This window comes from Schistocerca nitens, chromosome 4 (genome assembly GCF_023898315.1).
Source record: "Schistocerca nitens isolate TAMUIC-IGC-003100 chromosome 4, iqSchNite1.1, whole genome shotgun sequence".
NCBI classification, from domain to species: domain Eukaryota; kingdom Metazoa; phylum Arthropoda; class Insecta; order Orthoptera; family Acrididae; genus Schistocerca; species Schistocerca nitens.
The window spans coordinates 887583788-887600436 of record NC_064617.1 but is presented as its reverse complement, the minus strand read 5'-3'; the positions used below and the strand labels follow the sequence as shown (position 1 = coordinate 887600436).

General features: G+C 40.9%; 1 protein-coding gene across 1 annotated transcript in view; it reads left to right on the top strand.

Moving 5' to 3' along the window:
• Positions 1 to 15489, top strand: part of LOC126253426 (partner of Y14 and mago) — a 42877-nt gene extending 27388 nt beyond the window's left edge. Inside the window, exon 4 of the mRNA XM_049954755.1 lies at positions 13914 to 15489. Coding sequence (XP_049810712.1) covers positions 13914 to 14356 — 443 coding nt within the window. The 3' untranslated portion in view covers positions 14357 to 15489. The remainder of the gene's footprint in view (positions 1 to 13913) is intronic.
• Positions 15490 to 16649: the final 1160 nt, after the last annotated feature.

The window sequence follows — 16649 nt, the reverse complement described above, 5'->3', positions numbered from 1 at the left end:
ACCTGGTATGTGCCGGGTAAATGGATTAAGGATGGAAAAGACACACCATGGTGTAACAATCAGGTTTAGAAAATGATGAGGAAACTGAGATTGTTAGACTCTGTTTAAAAAAGTACACACAAAAGTCAACAGGCAAAAGTTAGTTAGAAAACCGTGCATCCATAATAAGAACAATGAACAAAGCATACAACTACTTCCACCATAATACCTTAGTGAAAGATCTTGCCGAACATGAGAAAATTGTGGTCATACATAAAATCACTAAGGAAGTCGGAGGCTTGTATCCAGTCACTTGTTGACCAGTCTAGGGTGACAATAGAAGACAGCAGAAGGGAGCCCTTGTAAATTTCATGTTTAAGAAATCATTTATGCAGGAGGATCATACAAACGTGGCATCATTTGAGTGTCGCACAGACTCCCACATGGATGACATAGAAATAGGTAACCCTGCTGTAGTGAAGCAACTGCAAGGAACTTTGATTTTACATTCTCTGAGTTTACATTTTCCATGATTCTACATCATGAATTCATAGTCCCTGTGAAAAACCCATCAGATCAATGCTAAAAATTCCCTAATTTTTCTTTTCTTCCTAGTAAGGTTTACTCAGGTCTGTGTTCTTACTTGTCGTCTCGTTCGATTTCGTCCTGTTTTCTTCCTATTGGCATTTTATGTGACTGAACGGGTTATGTGTGGCACAGAAGACATACGGTTCACACCATGGGGGGGGGGGGGGGGGGAGAGTTAGGGGATTATTTTAGACCATTGCAGAGAGGGGAGACATGAGAGAGGAAATGCTGACATAATACACAACAGCATTGCCAACAAAACATTTGGCTTCACCATGCAGTGATGATGGGTGGAGTACATTTCACACAATGTTTTGCAGGAAATTAAACAATCGTGATGTGGTAGCACTATGGGACCAGGAATGAGGGTATCGATTTTTTGATTGCTGTAACACCAAGTTGATGTTTATGGATGAGTTGGTGACAGGAGCAAGAACCCTAGGGCATTATGTTAGTGGTTGTGCAGTGTGCGAATATTTGTGACAAGGAAGTATATGAATGTTATTCCTTGTTGTTTCACTTGGAGCAATTTAAGCTGTCTTCTTAGGTTCCTGCCTAACCATACACACTTGGAAATCACCACACATTTAGAAATAAACAGGCAAATATTTATGTAATCCTCTGTTCTCTTATAAGACAGTTACGTTTAATAACATCAAATATTACATAACATATTGTATTACAATCATAACAAAGTTCCAAAATGTGGTAACAGTGCTAAGTTGAAAAAAATATATCTATTAGCATGCATGAGAGAACCTGCTGTTTGGCCATGATATCGACGATTTTGCTAGTGCTACCAGAAGCGGAGAAAATTGGCACTACTTGAAAGACATTCATTTGTCTCCGAGTGCTGCCAATGTCAAGCTGCCTCTAGATGTGAAGTGTTACAAAAGTTTCGAGTCCACTAGCAAATAACTTCTGTAAGCACTTTCTGAGGTGTTTATATTAGAAGGAAAACACTCAAATTTACTTCTTCAAGTCACTGGGCAAGTTTATTTCAAAACTCACAGCAGGTATTTGTTACAGAAGTGCAGTTATTCTTAAAAATCAGAGTAGTCAACACTGTTATTGCATTATTATTAATGACTAAAAATCATGGCAAAACACAAAAATAAAAAAACAGAAAAACATATTAGAGGATTACATATTGATGTTACTGGGAAACACTATTTAGTTGACTAAAATTGAGGCCTTCACTTAGATTAAAAACTGTGAGGATGTTGTAAGCAAATATCAAACATCTCTTGTTTATTGTATAATCAAGTGTTCGATAACAGGAAACAAAAATTTGGGGCGGTATCTAACCAAGAGTGTGCATTTTCAAATTAATTAAGGACTACCATGAGCTGTTACTGGAATGACAACAGTGAAAATTTGTGCCGGATCAGGCCTCGAACCTGGGTTTACCATTTACTGCAACTGGTTATCTTACCATTTGGCTACCCTTGCACAACTCACGGCCAGATGCAAACTTCCATATGTCGTCAACAATTCATCTACATCCTGTACTTGTACACCCATTATGTATATTCCCGTTTATGTCAGACGTGCTTGAAAGTTGCCTGCCTGGTACCAGCAGATAAATACAGTATTGCAGTGCCTCTGTTATTCTGATTATGATGCAAAGTTCCTTTCCAGCACAGATAGATAAATGGTAAGGTGACCACTTATGATAAGCGGGAAATCTGGGTTTTAGTCCCCGTCCGGCACAAATTTTCGTTGTCATCATTCCATTCTACAGCTGATGGTAGTCCTTACTCACAATTGCGAATTCATTTGATGTGTTTCATAACAGCTGTGGTTGGCACAGTGCCTGTTCCTTTGGGCATGCATACATGTATGTCCACAGGAACTTTGCATTGTAATCAGATCAACAGAGGCACTGCAATATCGTACAGACTGCCTTTTAATTGCTCTTCAATTTTTTCAAGCAGTATCTAGCACTTTTATCACAAGTGTAAAGCATATATGTTTACAGTAACATTAGAAAGTCATCTAAAATCAGAGACATCTGTACTGCCCTTGTAATTTGCCTTCTGGTGAAACAAATTGATACATAAACTCCTTTCACAGTTCCTTGACTGATGATGCCAATTATGTGTGTTTAGGGTTTCCAATAGTACATTTGTTTCAGCCCATCTGTATTTGTACCTTCTCCTTTCCAACAGAGATACTTTCACACGGGTACCGAACACACACAGCTTCTGCAAGTTTGAGAAAAACTTCCACGAAAAGATACACTCCTGGAAATGGAAAAAAGAACACATTGACACCGGTGTGTCAGACCCACCATACTTGCTCCGGACACTGCGAGGGGGCTGTACAAGCAATGATCACACGCACGGCACAGCGGACACACCAGGAACCGCGGTGTTGGCCGTCGAATGGCGCTAGCTGCGCAGCATTTGTGCACCGCCGCCGTCAGTGTCAGCCAGTTTGCCATGGCATACGGAGCTCCATCGCAGTCTTTAACACTGGTAGCATGCCGCGACAGCGTGGACGTGAACCGTATGTGCAGTTGACGGACTTTGTGCGAGGGCGTATAGTGGGCATGCGGGAGGCCGGGTGGACGTACCGCCGAATTGCTCAACACGTGGGGCGTGAGGTCTCCACAGTACATCGATGTTGTCGCCAGTGGTCGGCGGAAGGTGCACGTGCCCGTCGACCTGGGACCGGACCGCAGCGACGCACGGATGCACGCCAAGACCGTAGGATCCTACGCAGTGCCGTAGGGGACCGCGCCGCCACTTCCCAGCAAATTAGGGACACTGTTGCTCCTGGGGTATCGGCGAGGACCATTCGCAACCGTCTCCATGAAGCTGGGCTACGGTCCCGCACACCGTTAGGCCGTCTTCCGCTCACGCCCCAACATCATGCAGCCCACCTCCAGTGGTGTCGTGACAGGCATGAATGGAGGGACGAATGGAGACGTGTCGTCTTCAGCGATGAGAGTCGCTTCTGCCTTGGTGCCAATGATGGTCGTATGCGTGTTTGGCGCCGTGCAGGTGAGCGCCACAATCAGGACTGCATACGACCGAGGCACACAGGGCCAACACCCGGCATCATGGTGTGGGGAGCGATCTCCTACACTGGCCGTACACCACTGGTGATCGTGGAGGGGACACTGAATAGTGCACGGTACATCCAAACCGTCATCGAACCCATCGTTCTACCATTCCTAGACCGCCAAGGGAACTTGCTGCTCCAACAGGACAATGCACGTCCGCATGTATCCTGTGCCACCCAACGTGCTCTAGAAGGTGTAAGTCAACTACCCTGGCCAGCAAGATCTCCGGATCTGTCCCCCATTGAGCATGTTTGGGACTGGATGAAGCGTCGTCTCACGCGGTCTGCACGTCCAGCACGAACGCTGGTCCAACTGAGGCGCCAGGTGGAAATGGCATGGCAAGCCGTTCCACAGGACTACATCCAGCATCTCTACGATCGTCTCCATGGGAGAATAGCAGCCTGCATTGCTGCGAAAGGTGGATATACACTGTACTAGTGCCGACATTGTGCATGCTCTGTTGCCTGTGTCTATGTGCCTGTGGTTCTGTCAGTGTGATCATGTGATGTATCTGACCCCAGGAATGTGTCAATAAAGTTTCCCCTTCCTGGGACAATGAATTCACGGTGTTCTTATTTCAATTTCCAGGAGTGTATATTCTGCAAGTAATTGCAGCATGACGGAAGAAACTAGAATGAATTTTCATACTACAGCGAAGTGTGCTGGGCCACAACACAAACCTGGGAACCCGATCTGGCACACAGTTTTCATTTGTCGGGAAGTTTGAAGCAAGAAACTGTTTCCTCTAGCTTGTGATTTTTGTGAATTTGACGAAAATGGTGGACATATATTGGTGGTGGTGGGGGGGGGGGGTTGCAGATGCAGTCGTTAATAATATTCCACTCATATCTATGGTTGTTTGTATAAGGCGCTGTTGTGTACATAGTTCCGCGTAGTCAGCGCGTACACAACTTTCCCAATAGAGCGCGCCCCGCTATAAGCACAACAGCGCAGGTGCAGCGCTCGTCTGTCTCCGCACTACAAGATGGCGCGCTGTCTTAGAGACAGACCAAATTCTGCTTCCGCCGATCCGCGTATTAATATGTAACGCAGCCAATGAGATTGCTGCTAACGTAGAACCTTTTCTCCTTGTGGATCACACTCACGCAGTGATACATGAACGCGCGAGGTATTATAACGAGTGTACAGACCTCCGATTAGTCAGTCTACATTAGTCTACATTAGTCTACATTTTTCTGTACCAGTCTATAGTCAAGTTTCAGTCTGCGCCTAATAAGATTACCATATTCCTGTACATAGCCATGAAGATAAATGTATAGACACTTTTGTCAAGTATCAGAGATATGTGAGAATAAGATTAACGTACCAAGACCAAAGGAACCTCAGATTGTCAATTGTAAACAGCATCCAGAATCAAGTTACGTAATATCTATGTTTTTTATTATTTTAATAAATGTGTGTGAAAATTAATCAAGTTCTGTTTAAAGTTGGTCACCGTCAGTCTGCTACTCTAAGCGTGCAAGTGGCATTTCTATCATCTGACCTAACAGCAGAAGATAAACACGCCACAATAAGACCACGAGACATATTGCTGACACTCGCCTACTTCGTTAGAGCGACAAGCCAAATAATCTGATGGTGTGTGTACCGAAGGTCTTACAGTACGTACACCACAGGCACCATACCACAGCAGAAAGTTTGACAGAATGCGTAATACATATGATTTCAGGTTTATGATGTTAAAGCGGTTGCAAGATGGACAAATAAACTGCATTGATGCAATGAAGAAGGCTGAACTGTTACCTACAATAGCCATGAAAGTGTACGTCATGTATAAGATCGCTGAGAGCAGAGGCCACAATGTAGTGAATTTACCACCCTACAACTGTGATCTAATTCCGACAAAATTGGTATAGGCCAAAATGAAACACAGTTTCAGGGAGAACAGTTGTGCTGGTGACATGTCGAAGGAAAGATAACAGAATCTTTTTAATACTGCTTTCCTGTCAGTTACTGCACAGGACTGGCAAGCTTACTGCAAGAAAGAGCTGCAGCTGAAGCGAGAGTACTGAACACAAGATGGAATAATGAAATGGCTATCGATGAAGTTATCATCATTACTATGCCCTCAAGGGGTGGTGGTGATCTTGAAAGAAACACAGATGACGGTGATCTTTCGTGAACATCATTTTGACAGTTCTTTCAAGCACAATTATTACAGTTTGTAAACATTACTGTTGTCTGTGTTTAATAAATGCAATGTGCAAATAGATTCTGAAAATCAGTTTAAAACTTTCACTTCATAGTGTGGTAAGCTGTACATTCATTTTTCATTGTTTTGATATATAAATAATACATAAGTTATAGGTCAAACTCTCAAGCATTGATATTTCAACAAGTTAGGTGATTTCCAATCCGACGAAAGTTTTACTTAAACAGGCAATACTTCCACAAATGCCGCCAGTGATTTCATGTTAAGACACAAAACACCTCTCCTCTACCCTCGGCAGTCGTAATGCACAGGCATGGCCATTCCGAACAGCCACCGCAACAGTAGTCCATTTATCGTGGACAAGCAGCTCTAACTCAATTAGCCATGATGCTATCCATTACGTTACAGCTTATTCATCTGAATTTTGTATTGTGGATGAGATATCATAAAATCTCTTGAAGTCTTACATTGTAGATGCTTTATTAATTGACATTTAATGATAAGTGTGACGTACTTGCAATGTACACTGAAGTGCCAAAGAAACTGATATAAGTATGCATTTTCAAATGCGGAGATATGTAAACAGGCACAATACAGTGCTGCAGTCGGCAATGCCTCTATAAGACAACAAGTGTCTGGCTCACTTGTTAGATAGGTTACTGCTGCTACAATGATAAGCTATCAAGATTTAACTGAGTTTGAATGTGGTATTGTAGTCGTCGCACAAGCGATGATGAACAGCATCTCCAAGGTAGCGAAGAAGTAGAGATTTTCCCATATGACCATTGCACAAGTGTACTGTGAATATCAGGAATCCAGTAAAACATCAAATCTCCGATATCACTGCAGCCAGAAAAAGATCTTGCAAGAATGGGACCAATTACAACAGGAGAGTAGTGTTCAACGTGACAGAAGTGCAACCCTTCTGCAAATTGCTGCAGATTTCAAAGCTGGGCCATCACCAAGTGTCAATTTACAAACCATTTAATGAAACATCATCAATATGTGCTTTCAGAGCCAAAGGCCCACTCATGCACCCTTCATGACTGCACTACACAAAGCTTTACACCTCATCTGGGCCCATCAACACCGACATTGGACTGTCGAGACTGGAAACATGTTGCTTGGTCAGACGAGTCTTGTTTCAAATTGTATCGAGCGGATGGACATGTACATGTATGGAGATGACCACATGTCATTCTCAATGGAGAGAAGTCTTCCGAAGTAAGAGTGATTTCAGGTGTGCCGCAGGGGAGTGTCGTAGGATCGTTGCTATTAACAATATACATAAATGACCTTGTGGATGACATCGGAAGTTCACTGAGGCTTTTTGCGGATGATGCTATGGTATATCGAGAGGTTGTAACAATGGAAAATTGTACTGAAATGCAGGAGGATGTGCAGCAAATTGACGCATGGTTCAGGGAATGGCAATTGAATCTCCATGTAGACAAGTGTAATGTGCTGCGAATACATAGAAAGAAAGATCCCATATCATTTAGCTACAGTATAGCAGGTCAGCAACTGGAAGCAGTTAATTCCATAAATTATCTGGTTATCTGGGAGTGCGCATTAGGAGTGATTTAAAATGGAATGATCATATAAAGTTGATTGTCGGTAAAGCAGATGCCAGACTGAGATTCATTGGAAGAATCCTAAGGAAATGCAATCCGAAAACAAAGGAAGTAGGTTACAGTATGCTTGTTCGCCCACTGCTTGACTACTGCTCAGCAGTGTGGGATCCGTACCAGATAGGGTTGGTAGAAGAGATAGAGAAGATCCAACGGAGAGCAGCATGCTTCATTACAGGATCATTTAGTAATCGCGAAAGCGTTACGGAGATGATAGATAAACTCCAGTGGATGACTCTGCAGGAGAGACGCTCAGTAGCTCGGTACGGGCTTTTGTTGAAGTTTTGAGAACATACCTTCACCGAGGAGTCAAGCAGTATATTGCTCCCTCCTACGTATATCTCGCAAAGAGACCATGAGGATAAAATCAGAGAGATTAGAGCCCACACAGAGGCATACCGACAATCCTTCTTTCCATGAACAATACGAGACTGGAATAGAAGGGAGAACCGATAGAGGTACTCAAGGTACCCTCCGCCACACACTGTCAGGTGGCTTGCGGAGTGTGGATGTAGATGCAGATGTAGATGTAGGTGAATCCATGGACCCAGCATGTCAGCAGGGTGATATGGGACCCCTGATGCCTCTGTGTGACTCTTGACAGGTGACACATATATAAGAATCCTATCTGGTCACCTTCACCCATTCATGTCCATTGTGCATTCCAACAGACTTGGGCGATTCTAGCCGGACAACGCAATGCCCCACACGTCCTGAATTGTTACAGTGTGGTTCCAGGAATGCACTACTGAGTTTAAACGCTTCCACAGGCCACCAAACTCCCCAGACATTGACATTATTGCACATATCTGGGATGCCTTGCAACGTGCATTTCAGAAGAAATCTCCATACTTTTTTGGATTTATGGACAGCCCTGCAGGATTCGTGGTGTCAGTTCCCTCCAGCACTACTTGAGACGTTAGTCGAGTCCATGCCACGTCATGTTGCAACATTTGTGCATGGTTGTGGGAGTCCTACACGATATTAGGCAGGTGTACTAGTTTCTTTGGCTCTCCAGTGTACTTTCAGTACATTGTTGCTTTGAAACGGCACACTGTGCACATGTGTCACACCCTAAGAAATGCACACAGTTCACACAGTGGTAATTGACAAGCACTTGCAAAAGTTGATGGTCAAAAGCCGACTAGTGATATCACCATTGCAAAAAGTGGTGCGAAATCTACTTGATCCAGTTGAACTGCCATTGGCTAAAAGAAGGAACCAATCTCACCACATATTAGATTCCGACACCTTTCACCATACTTCATGGTTTTCAGTTTAATTCACCATGTTCATCAGTTTGTGCTTTTTTCTTTGTGAACACAATGGAAAGATGTGTCAAAAATGTGTGATCATAGCAAATTGGAAAATACCTCGATTACCTTGTACGCTGATATCAATTTCAACTTTTTGCGAAGTTTTTACTTGTTGTTACACGTCTGTGATTTTTTAAGGAATGATGAAATTCATTAGGGCACAAATTATTGTATAGACATTGTATTGTACATTTAATTTCCTCCAATTATACAGATTTTATACAATCTATTAACGAGGATTAAGATTTTTAACCATATATGCCAATTAAATAGGGTTTTGCTCTTATTTTGGGGGGGGGGGGTTAACATTTTTCTTGATTCAGAATTTTCCTCAATTTTGCGGTTCTGAACTTTGGACCACATGAAAACGTAAAATAGGCGTTTCCCCGTAGTATCATAATGCCTCCTTTTCTATTTCATTCACAGCTGGTATACTATCTGCGGAGGGTAGTGTGGAGGTAAAAATCGTAGAGGGAGACCAAGAGATGAATACACTAAGCAGATTCAGAAGGATGTAGGTTGCAGTAGGTACTGGGAGATGAAGAAGCTTGCACAGGATAGAGTAGCATGGAGAGCTGCATCAAACCAGTCTCAGGACTTTCATGTTTGTGACTATCTTTTAATATTGTGAATATCACGTAAGATGCATGTTGGAGGAAGTAACATGTCTCTTAACTCATTTTGGAATGCCGACTATAAGACTTTCGTGAATAAATACTCTCGGCAACACACAATATCTTTCGTTTGATTTCTCTTACAGACTGTACATACCTGTAATGAATCGTCCAACTCTTCTTTGTAACTGTTTTGTCTGATCCATTAATGTAAGTTTGATATGGGCCGGAAACAGATGTGCAATGCTCACACACTGCTTGAACAATGTTTGTGGATGCCATTTGTATAGTGTGCAAATTACTCTCCCTTATGACTGTTCAGAAGTTTGAAAAAGAAATAAAATTCAAGGTGAAGAAATAAAAACTTCGCTTGTGGCATTGAAATTCTGTCATATATGGCAAAGCATTCGGAAGATCAGTTGAACATACTGGATACTATCTTCAGAAAGAGGTTATAAGATGAACTTCCACAGAAGCAAAACAAGGATAGTGGGCAGTAGTGAAATTAAATCGGAGGATGCTAGGACAATTAGATTCAGAAATGAATCACTAATAGTAGCGAGTTCTGCTATTTTGGCAGCAAAATAACTGACAGTGGCTGAAATAGAGGGCATATAAAATGCATGTTGGGAGCAGGAAGAAAAGCATTTCTGAATATGATAAATTTGTTGATATCAAATAAAAATGTCTTAAGATACCTTTTCTTGAAGGTATTTGTATGGAGTGTAGCCTTGAATGGAAGTAAAACATGAATGATTAGCAGGTAAGACAGAAAATGGTAGAAACTTTGGAAATGTGGTGCTATAGGAGAATGCTGAAGATTGGAATGGCAGATCAAATAATTAATGAGATAGTACTAGAAGAAAAGAAATTTATGGCACAAATTCACCAACATAGATGATCGGTTGATTCGACACATACTGAGGAATGAAGGAATTGTCACTTCGTTAATGGAGGGTAATATGAGAAGAGGAGAATAAAAATTGCGAACGAGACTTAGGCTTAACTGCAATAAGCAGGCTCAAGTGAATGTAGGTTGCAGTAGTTACTCAGAGACAAAGAGGCTTGCACAGGATAGACTAGTGCGGAGGGCTGCCTCAGACCTTTCTTTGAACCAAAGACCACAAAAAGAACGTGATGTTTCCAAAAAAACTCAGTCTGGCATCTGTCTTCCCCAGATGCTAGTTTTATACAGTCATTTCACCATATATTACTCAACACAGAAACTATTCGTAGTTACTCGAAGGTTGTAACTGATTCTAGTTGCCAAATGCCAATTGTTTAGCTGTATGGTGCCACCATCTGGTGAGCAAGATGTATGAGACAGGCGAAATACCCTCAGACTTCAAGAAGAATATAATAATTCCAATCCCAAAGAAAGCAGGTGTTGACAGATGTGAAAATTACCGAACTATCAGTTTAATAAGTCACAGCTGCAAAATACTGACGCGAATTCTTTACAGATGAATGGGAAAACTGGTAGAAGCGGACCTCGGGGAAGATCAGTTTGGATTCCGTAGACATGTTGGAACACGTGAGGCAATACTAACCTTATGACTTATCTTAGAAGAAAGATTAAGAAAAGGCAAACCTACGTTTCTAGCATTTGTAGACTTAGAGAAAGCTTTTGACAATGTTGACTGGAATACTCTCTTTCAAATTCTGAAGGTGGCAGGGGTAAAATACAGGGAGCGAAAGGCTATTTACAATTTGTACAGAAACCAGATGGCAGTTGTAAGAGTCGAGGGGCATGAAATGGAAGCAGTGGTTGGGAAAGGAGTGAGACAGGGTTGTAGCCTCTCCCCGATGTTATTCAATCGGTATATTGAGCAAGCAGTACAGGAAACAAAAGAAAAATTCGGAGTAGGTATTAAAATTCATGGAGAAGAAGTAAAAACTTTGAGGTTCGCCGATGACATTGTAATTCTGTCAGAGACAGCAAAGGACTTGGAAGAGCAGTTGAACGGAATGGACAGTGTCTTGAAAGGAGGATATAAGATGAACATCAACAAAAGCAAAACGAGGATAATGGAATGTAGTCAAATTAAATCGGGTGATGCTGAGGGGATTAGATTAGGAAATGAGACACTTAAAGTAGTAAAGGAGTTTTGCTATTTAGGGAGTAAAATAACTGATGATGGTCAAAGTAGAGAGGATATAAAATGTAGACTGGCAATGGCAAGGAAATCGTTTCTGAAGAAGAGAAATTTGTTGACATTGAGTATAGATTTAAGTGTCAGGAAGTCGTTTCTGAAAGTCTTTGTATGGAGTGTAGCCATGTATGGAAGTGAAACATGGACGATAACTAGTTTGGACACGAAGAGAATAGAAGCTTTCGAAATGTGGTGCTACAGAAGAATGCTGAAGATTAGATGGGTAGATCACATAAGTAATGAGGAGGTATTCAATAGGATTGGGGAGAAGAGAAGTTTGTGGCACAACTTGACTAGAAGAAGGGATCGGTTGGTATGACATGTTCTGAGGCATCAAGGGATCACAAATTTAGCATTGGAGGGCAGCTTGGAGGGTAAAAATCGTAGAGGGAGCCAAGAGATGAATACACTAAGCAGATTCAGAAGGATGTAGGTTGCAGTAAGTACTGGGAGATGAAGAAGCTTGCAGAGGATAGAGTAGCATGGAGAGCTGCATCAAACCAGTCTCAGGACTGAAGACAACAACAACAACAACAACAACAACATGGTGCCAGATTCTTTCACCTGTTTTCATACATTACTTCACATTTATTTATATTGAGGGTCAGCTGCAGGTGTTTTGCATCAAACACTGATGATCTGAGAGTCTTCCAACATTTTGTTGAGAGTTACTAACAAAGTCACCTCCCTGAACAACAACTGCATCATCTGCACAGAACTTAATAGGCTACACTCTGTTCTTCCACCTCATCAACAATTCCTACATTGCTTATTTCCTAAAGAGCATTTCAGGAGTAATAACATTTCTGTAAATTGCATGATGGTTTGTGCAACAGCACCCTGACAGTTAGGCTGTGACCTGCAAGAAACTCCACATGTTTTCATATTATAGCTCTGCTGCTGGGCAGTCAGGTCTCCCATCAGGATCTGGCATTACAGCCTACCAGCCTGGGCCACACTAAAAGCTCAGCCGTGCTACGGAGGCACTTGCTAGGAACTTAATCACAGAATGCATTTTGTCTATAGCAGACATCACCAAAGTGGAGGACAGATAACATAACTCCTTTGTTACATAATGGAAGGGGTTGTGCATTCACGCTGAAAAGTTCCCATTAATTACAACTAACATCTGCACTCCAAACAGGCATACTTTCGTCAAACAACTTTCCACAGATTGTGCTTTTGTGTGCCAGCCGCCACAGTCGGGCCAGCTGTCGCGACTGTCTACTGGCCAAATGTCACACGAACCAGCAAGTAAATTTTCAGTAAATCTTACTTGAGCCTCTGTCCAGGTACAACATTGGCCACTTCGTTTTCACAGACTGTCTCCCAATCGGGAAACCTGTCACAAATCGGAGTACTTTTCGTTGTCCACCTACCAATTGTTCTCAGCCCATTCCCCTACTTTCCATCCTGCTACATTCCTTCCCCTAACTCCATTTTCATCCCATCATACCCCCTTCCTTCCTCACATCAGCATACACTCTGCTTCAAGTGAAAATTTCATTCTGGACAAAATACTTTATTTAATTAACGTTCACAGTTTTGTGAAATCAGTTTATTTGGATTTAAAACACAGGCGACAATATAAATTTTACTCTACGAGTTAGAAATGCAGTGTGCTCAGCGTACAAATATCTGTTTCATGGACAAATACTGAAAAGTAGTTGCAAAGATACAAGAGAATTCACATCAATGCCATTGTTTAGATTAGATTAGATTTACATTCATTCCAATTCATCCTTAGCGAGGAGGTCCTCCAGGATGTAGAACATGTCAGAAAAACAATAATACCTGACAAATATTTACAACTGAAACTAATGCCACAGTGTGGAGCAGATTGTTGAGGTCTGTATTAAGTAAAGTAGTGAACTAATTATAAATGTTTCAATTATATGCTGTTAGATACTTGTGCAGTGACTGTAGGTGGGTAAGTGGTCCCATTGGCGTGACAGGTGAACTAGGCAGGGAACCATTGCAGCACAGGAGGGAAAATTTCTGGCCTCATGTTCTTTACAAATACTACACAGGCGAACCATATTGGATTGCACTATAAGAGAGTTAAATTTCTGGTTTATACTGACATATTAGGACTTATTGTGAAAGAAACAGTATAGGTAAGTATTCATTTGTATAAAACAATTAGAGAGTGGAACAGATTGCATTCACGAATCCTGCTCACACTCCTAACAACAATGTGCAGTTTCAAAATTTATCTTGTTAATACTGTTCTCTTTAACAGTTTTCTTTGCATCTACTTTTTTTCTTACACCTGTATCATGGTGTATTTGGGTACTATTACATTCTCTGTCCTATTTGATATTCCGTTTTTTTACTCTTACAAATTTTCTTTGTGCAATATAACTGTAGCACTTCCTTTTTTTTCTAGTTTCAGCCAAATCTACCAGGAAGAAAAAGAAAAAAAAGAAATCTGATAATACAGATGAAGTCAGTGAAGGCATGGAGAAAATGCACTTATCTCCAGGAAAAGAAGTGACACAGAACAACAGTCCGGTTAAAAATACGACGCAGACTAATTCTTGTAGTAAGAATCCATCTCAGAGTGCTAAAACTGCCAAGAATTCATCACAGAATAGTCCTACAGCCAAAAGCGGGGGGGAACCATCGCAGCAGAATGACACGTCAATGAAAGATCCTGGCAAGAGGTTGAAAAACCTCAGGAAGAGGCTGCGTGAGATCGAAGCTATCGAGGAGAAGATCTCCCAGGGGCAGGACAAACAACTCGAAAAGGACCAATTGGACAAAGTGGCGAGGAAGCAGGAAGTCCTGAGTGAAATAGAGTTGTTGTCGAAAGTCGTTCATTCCTCTTAATCGTGTAATATGCTGGAACTGCATTTACGGGCTGCTGTACAGAATTAAGGATGTTTTATTCATCAGGAATAGGCTTCTGCACCATTCTGTTACCATTGGTTTTTTTGACGTGTGTAGAAAATTTTTATTGTTACTTTAACAACAGTGAGTCACCACCAGTAATGTGTAACATACATGTTTTAAGGACAACTAGTTTTAAGATTACTTTTAACCTTTAATATGAAGAGTGTCATCAGTTTTTTTTTTTTTTTTGTGCAGTTAAATTTTGAGTTGTTTTTGTGTTTCCACCTCTCATGTTATACACTATATGCTGAGTGAGGTTGTTCATCATTGTACAGTTTTTGCTTTCTTTGTAGGAAGAGAAAGTAATTTTATTTGATGTGGAGAATTTTTTGTTTTCTCTCAGTCTTGTGCAATTACATTGTGTGCATGAGAAATTCAGAGATAGTGTTCTCAGGCAGTCCGAACAATATGGTTTTTGTTTGTTGAATTACCAGTTGCAAAAATTAAATAATAGTTCCTTCTGTTCCCTTAATTATGTCGTCCTTAGCCTACAGAATAAAAATCTGCCGTGCATTTCTGGAGTGCATGTCCCCACCCCCCTCCCAAAAAAGAAAACATTCCCCACAAAATTTAGTGCAAATTTAAGCATTTCATTAAACAGTGTGTGTTCTCTATTATTATGATTATTTACTGTTATTATTATATTCTCTGTACAAAACTTTGTCCTCCAGAAGTTTCCTCTTCAATATGTACAAAGCAGCTGGTAATCAGATCGTGTTTTTGAGGCTTTTTACTGTCAACTCATTGAAATCATTGTGAAAAAATTCTGTGGACACCATTTGTGCCATACCTGCATTCTTCCTGCTGCTAGTGATTTATGGTACATGCCATGTGCAAAATATTTCTAGTCTTTTGAAACGAAAGTCATTGAATTTTTTTATTGTATTTGACAGGCTACTTTTAGGTTTTGTACTACACTGTAAAAAAAATAAAACTTGTTTAAAATTTAATTCTGTCAATCTAACAGAAATAATGAAATTTGTATGTCATTTCCAGTGGTACAGGATTAAGTCTTATAAAGGATTTGTGACTTATTCACATCACATACTGTGAATGATACTGCCATTAGTAAATTAATACCTAAAACATATTTTGTGTTTTATTTTGTTACACCTGTTGGCAGACCATGAAAGTGTCAGTTCTAATGATTCAGTATACCTGACGTGTTAAATGGTGGTTTGAAAATGCTCCTATGTCATTCTAAGCAGATAAGTGTACTTTTCATCATCAGGTTGTAAATGTTTTGCTTTTCTTCATGAAGGTGGGAGTAATGATGACTTACAGAACTAGCTTGTTACAATTCTCACCTTATTGAGGATAGTAATTGTTTGAAAACATGTAATGTCCAGTGTCACTACATGACCATTCACACAATATAGTCTGATTGTTAATGTAACAATGTAATTTGTTGTCACAGTGAAGGACAAAGTACTGAAAGAGGTCAATTTGAAGCAAGCAAAGACATGTAGAGTTCCTGTGTATGTACATATTTAAGTGATTAGAGGAGATCCATGCAGTAAATTTAGACCACTGAGATAACGTAAATTCAGCAGTTTTGAGGCTAGAACTCAGGAACTGCATTGCATAAAAACTAAATTGAAATTTTGTGGCACTATACTTTCAGTTGTACCAGATACTATGCCAGTGTAAAGGTTATTACAAGTAACTAAGTTACAATATTGCACTCCCCCAAAAGACCGATATTACAGTTCTGAAAACTTGTTATAGTTGTTTGGTGACCTACAGAGCAAACAGTTTCTCAAGCTACATAGAAATGTGGCTGGTATTGTGTGTATGTTGAATAAACATTTTGTTTACTTTTCTTGCTACAAGGAAAAAATAGCAGAAAGATTCCAGTAGCACAATGCAATATTTGAGGGCACACTTCCTCAAACTTGTTATTTCGACTAGCAGGCAGCTGCTCGTACACTGGTGGCAAGTGAGCAGAGTCGTTGAATGTTATCAGTCTTGGCTGTGGAAACAAACCTGCTGCCTTGCTACAGTGACAGCTGTTGCTATATATGGATTTCGCTGAGAAGAGGTAACATCCTAGTGCAAACAGCATGCAGTAAGAATCCCAATAGGAATATCCATTGACACGTTCCACATTGTAACGCCTATCATACCGTGCGATTGGTCAGTGGAACACGCAACCAACTAACTAACTAGCAATGTTGTTGTTGTTGTTTTTTTTTTGTGCAAACTGAAGAACATGCTAAACATTGTGACA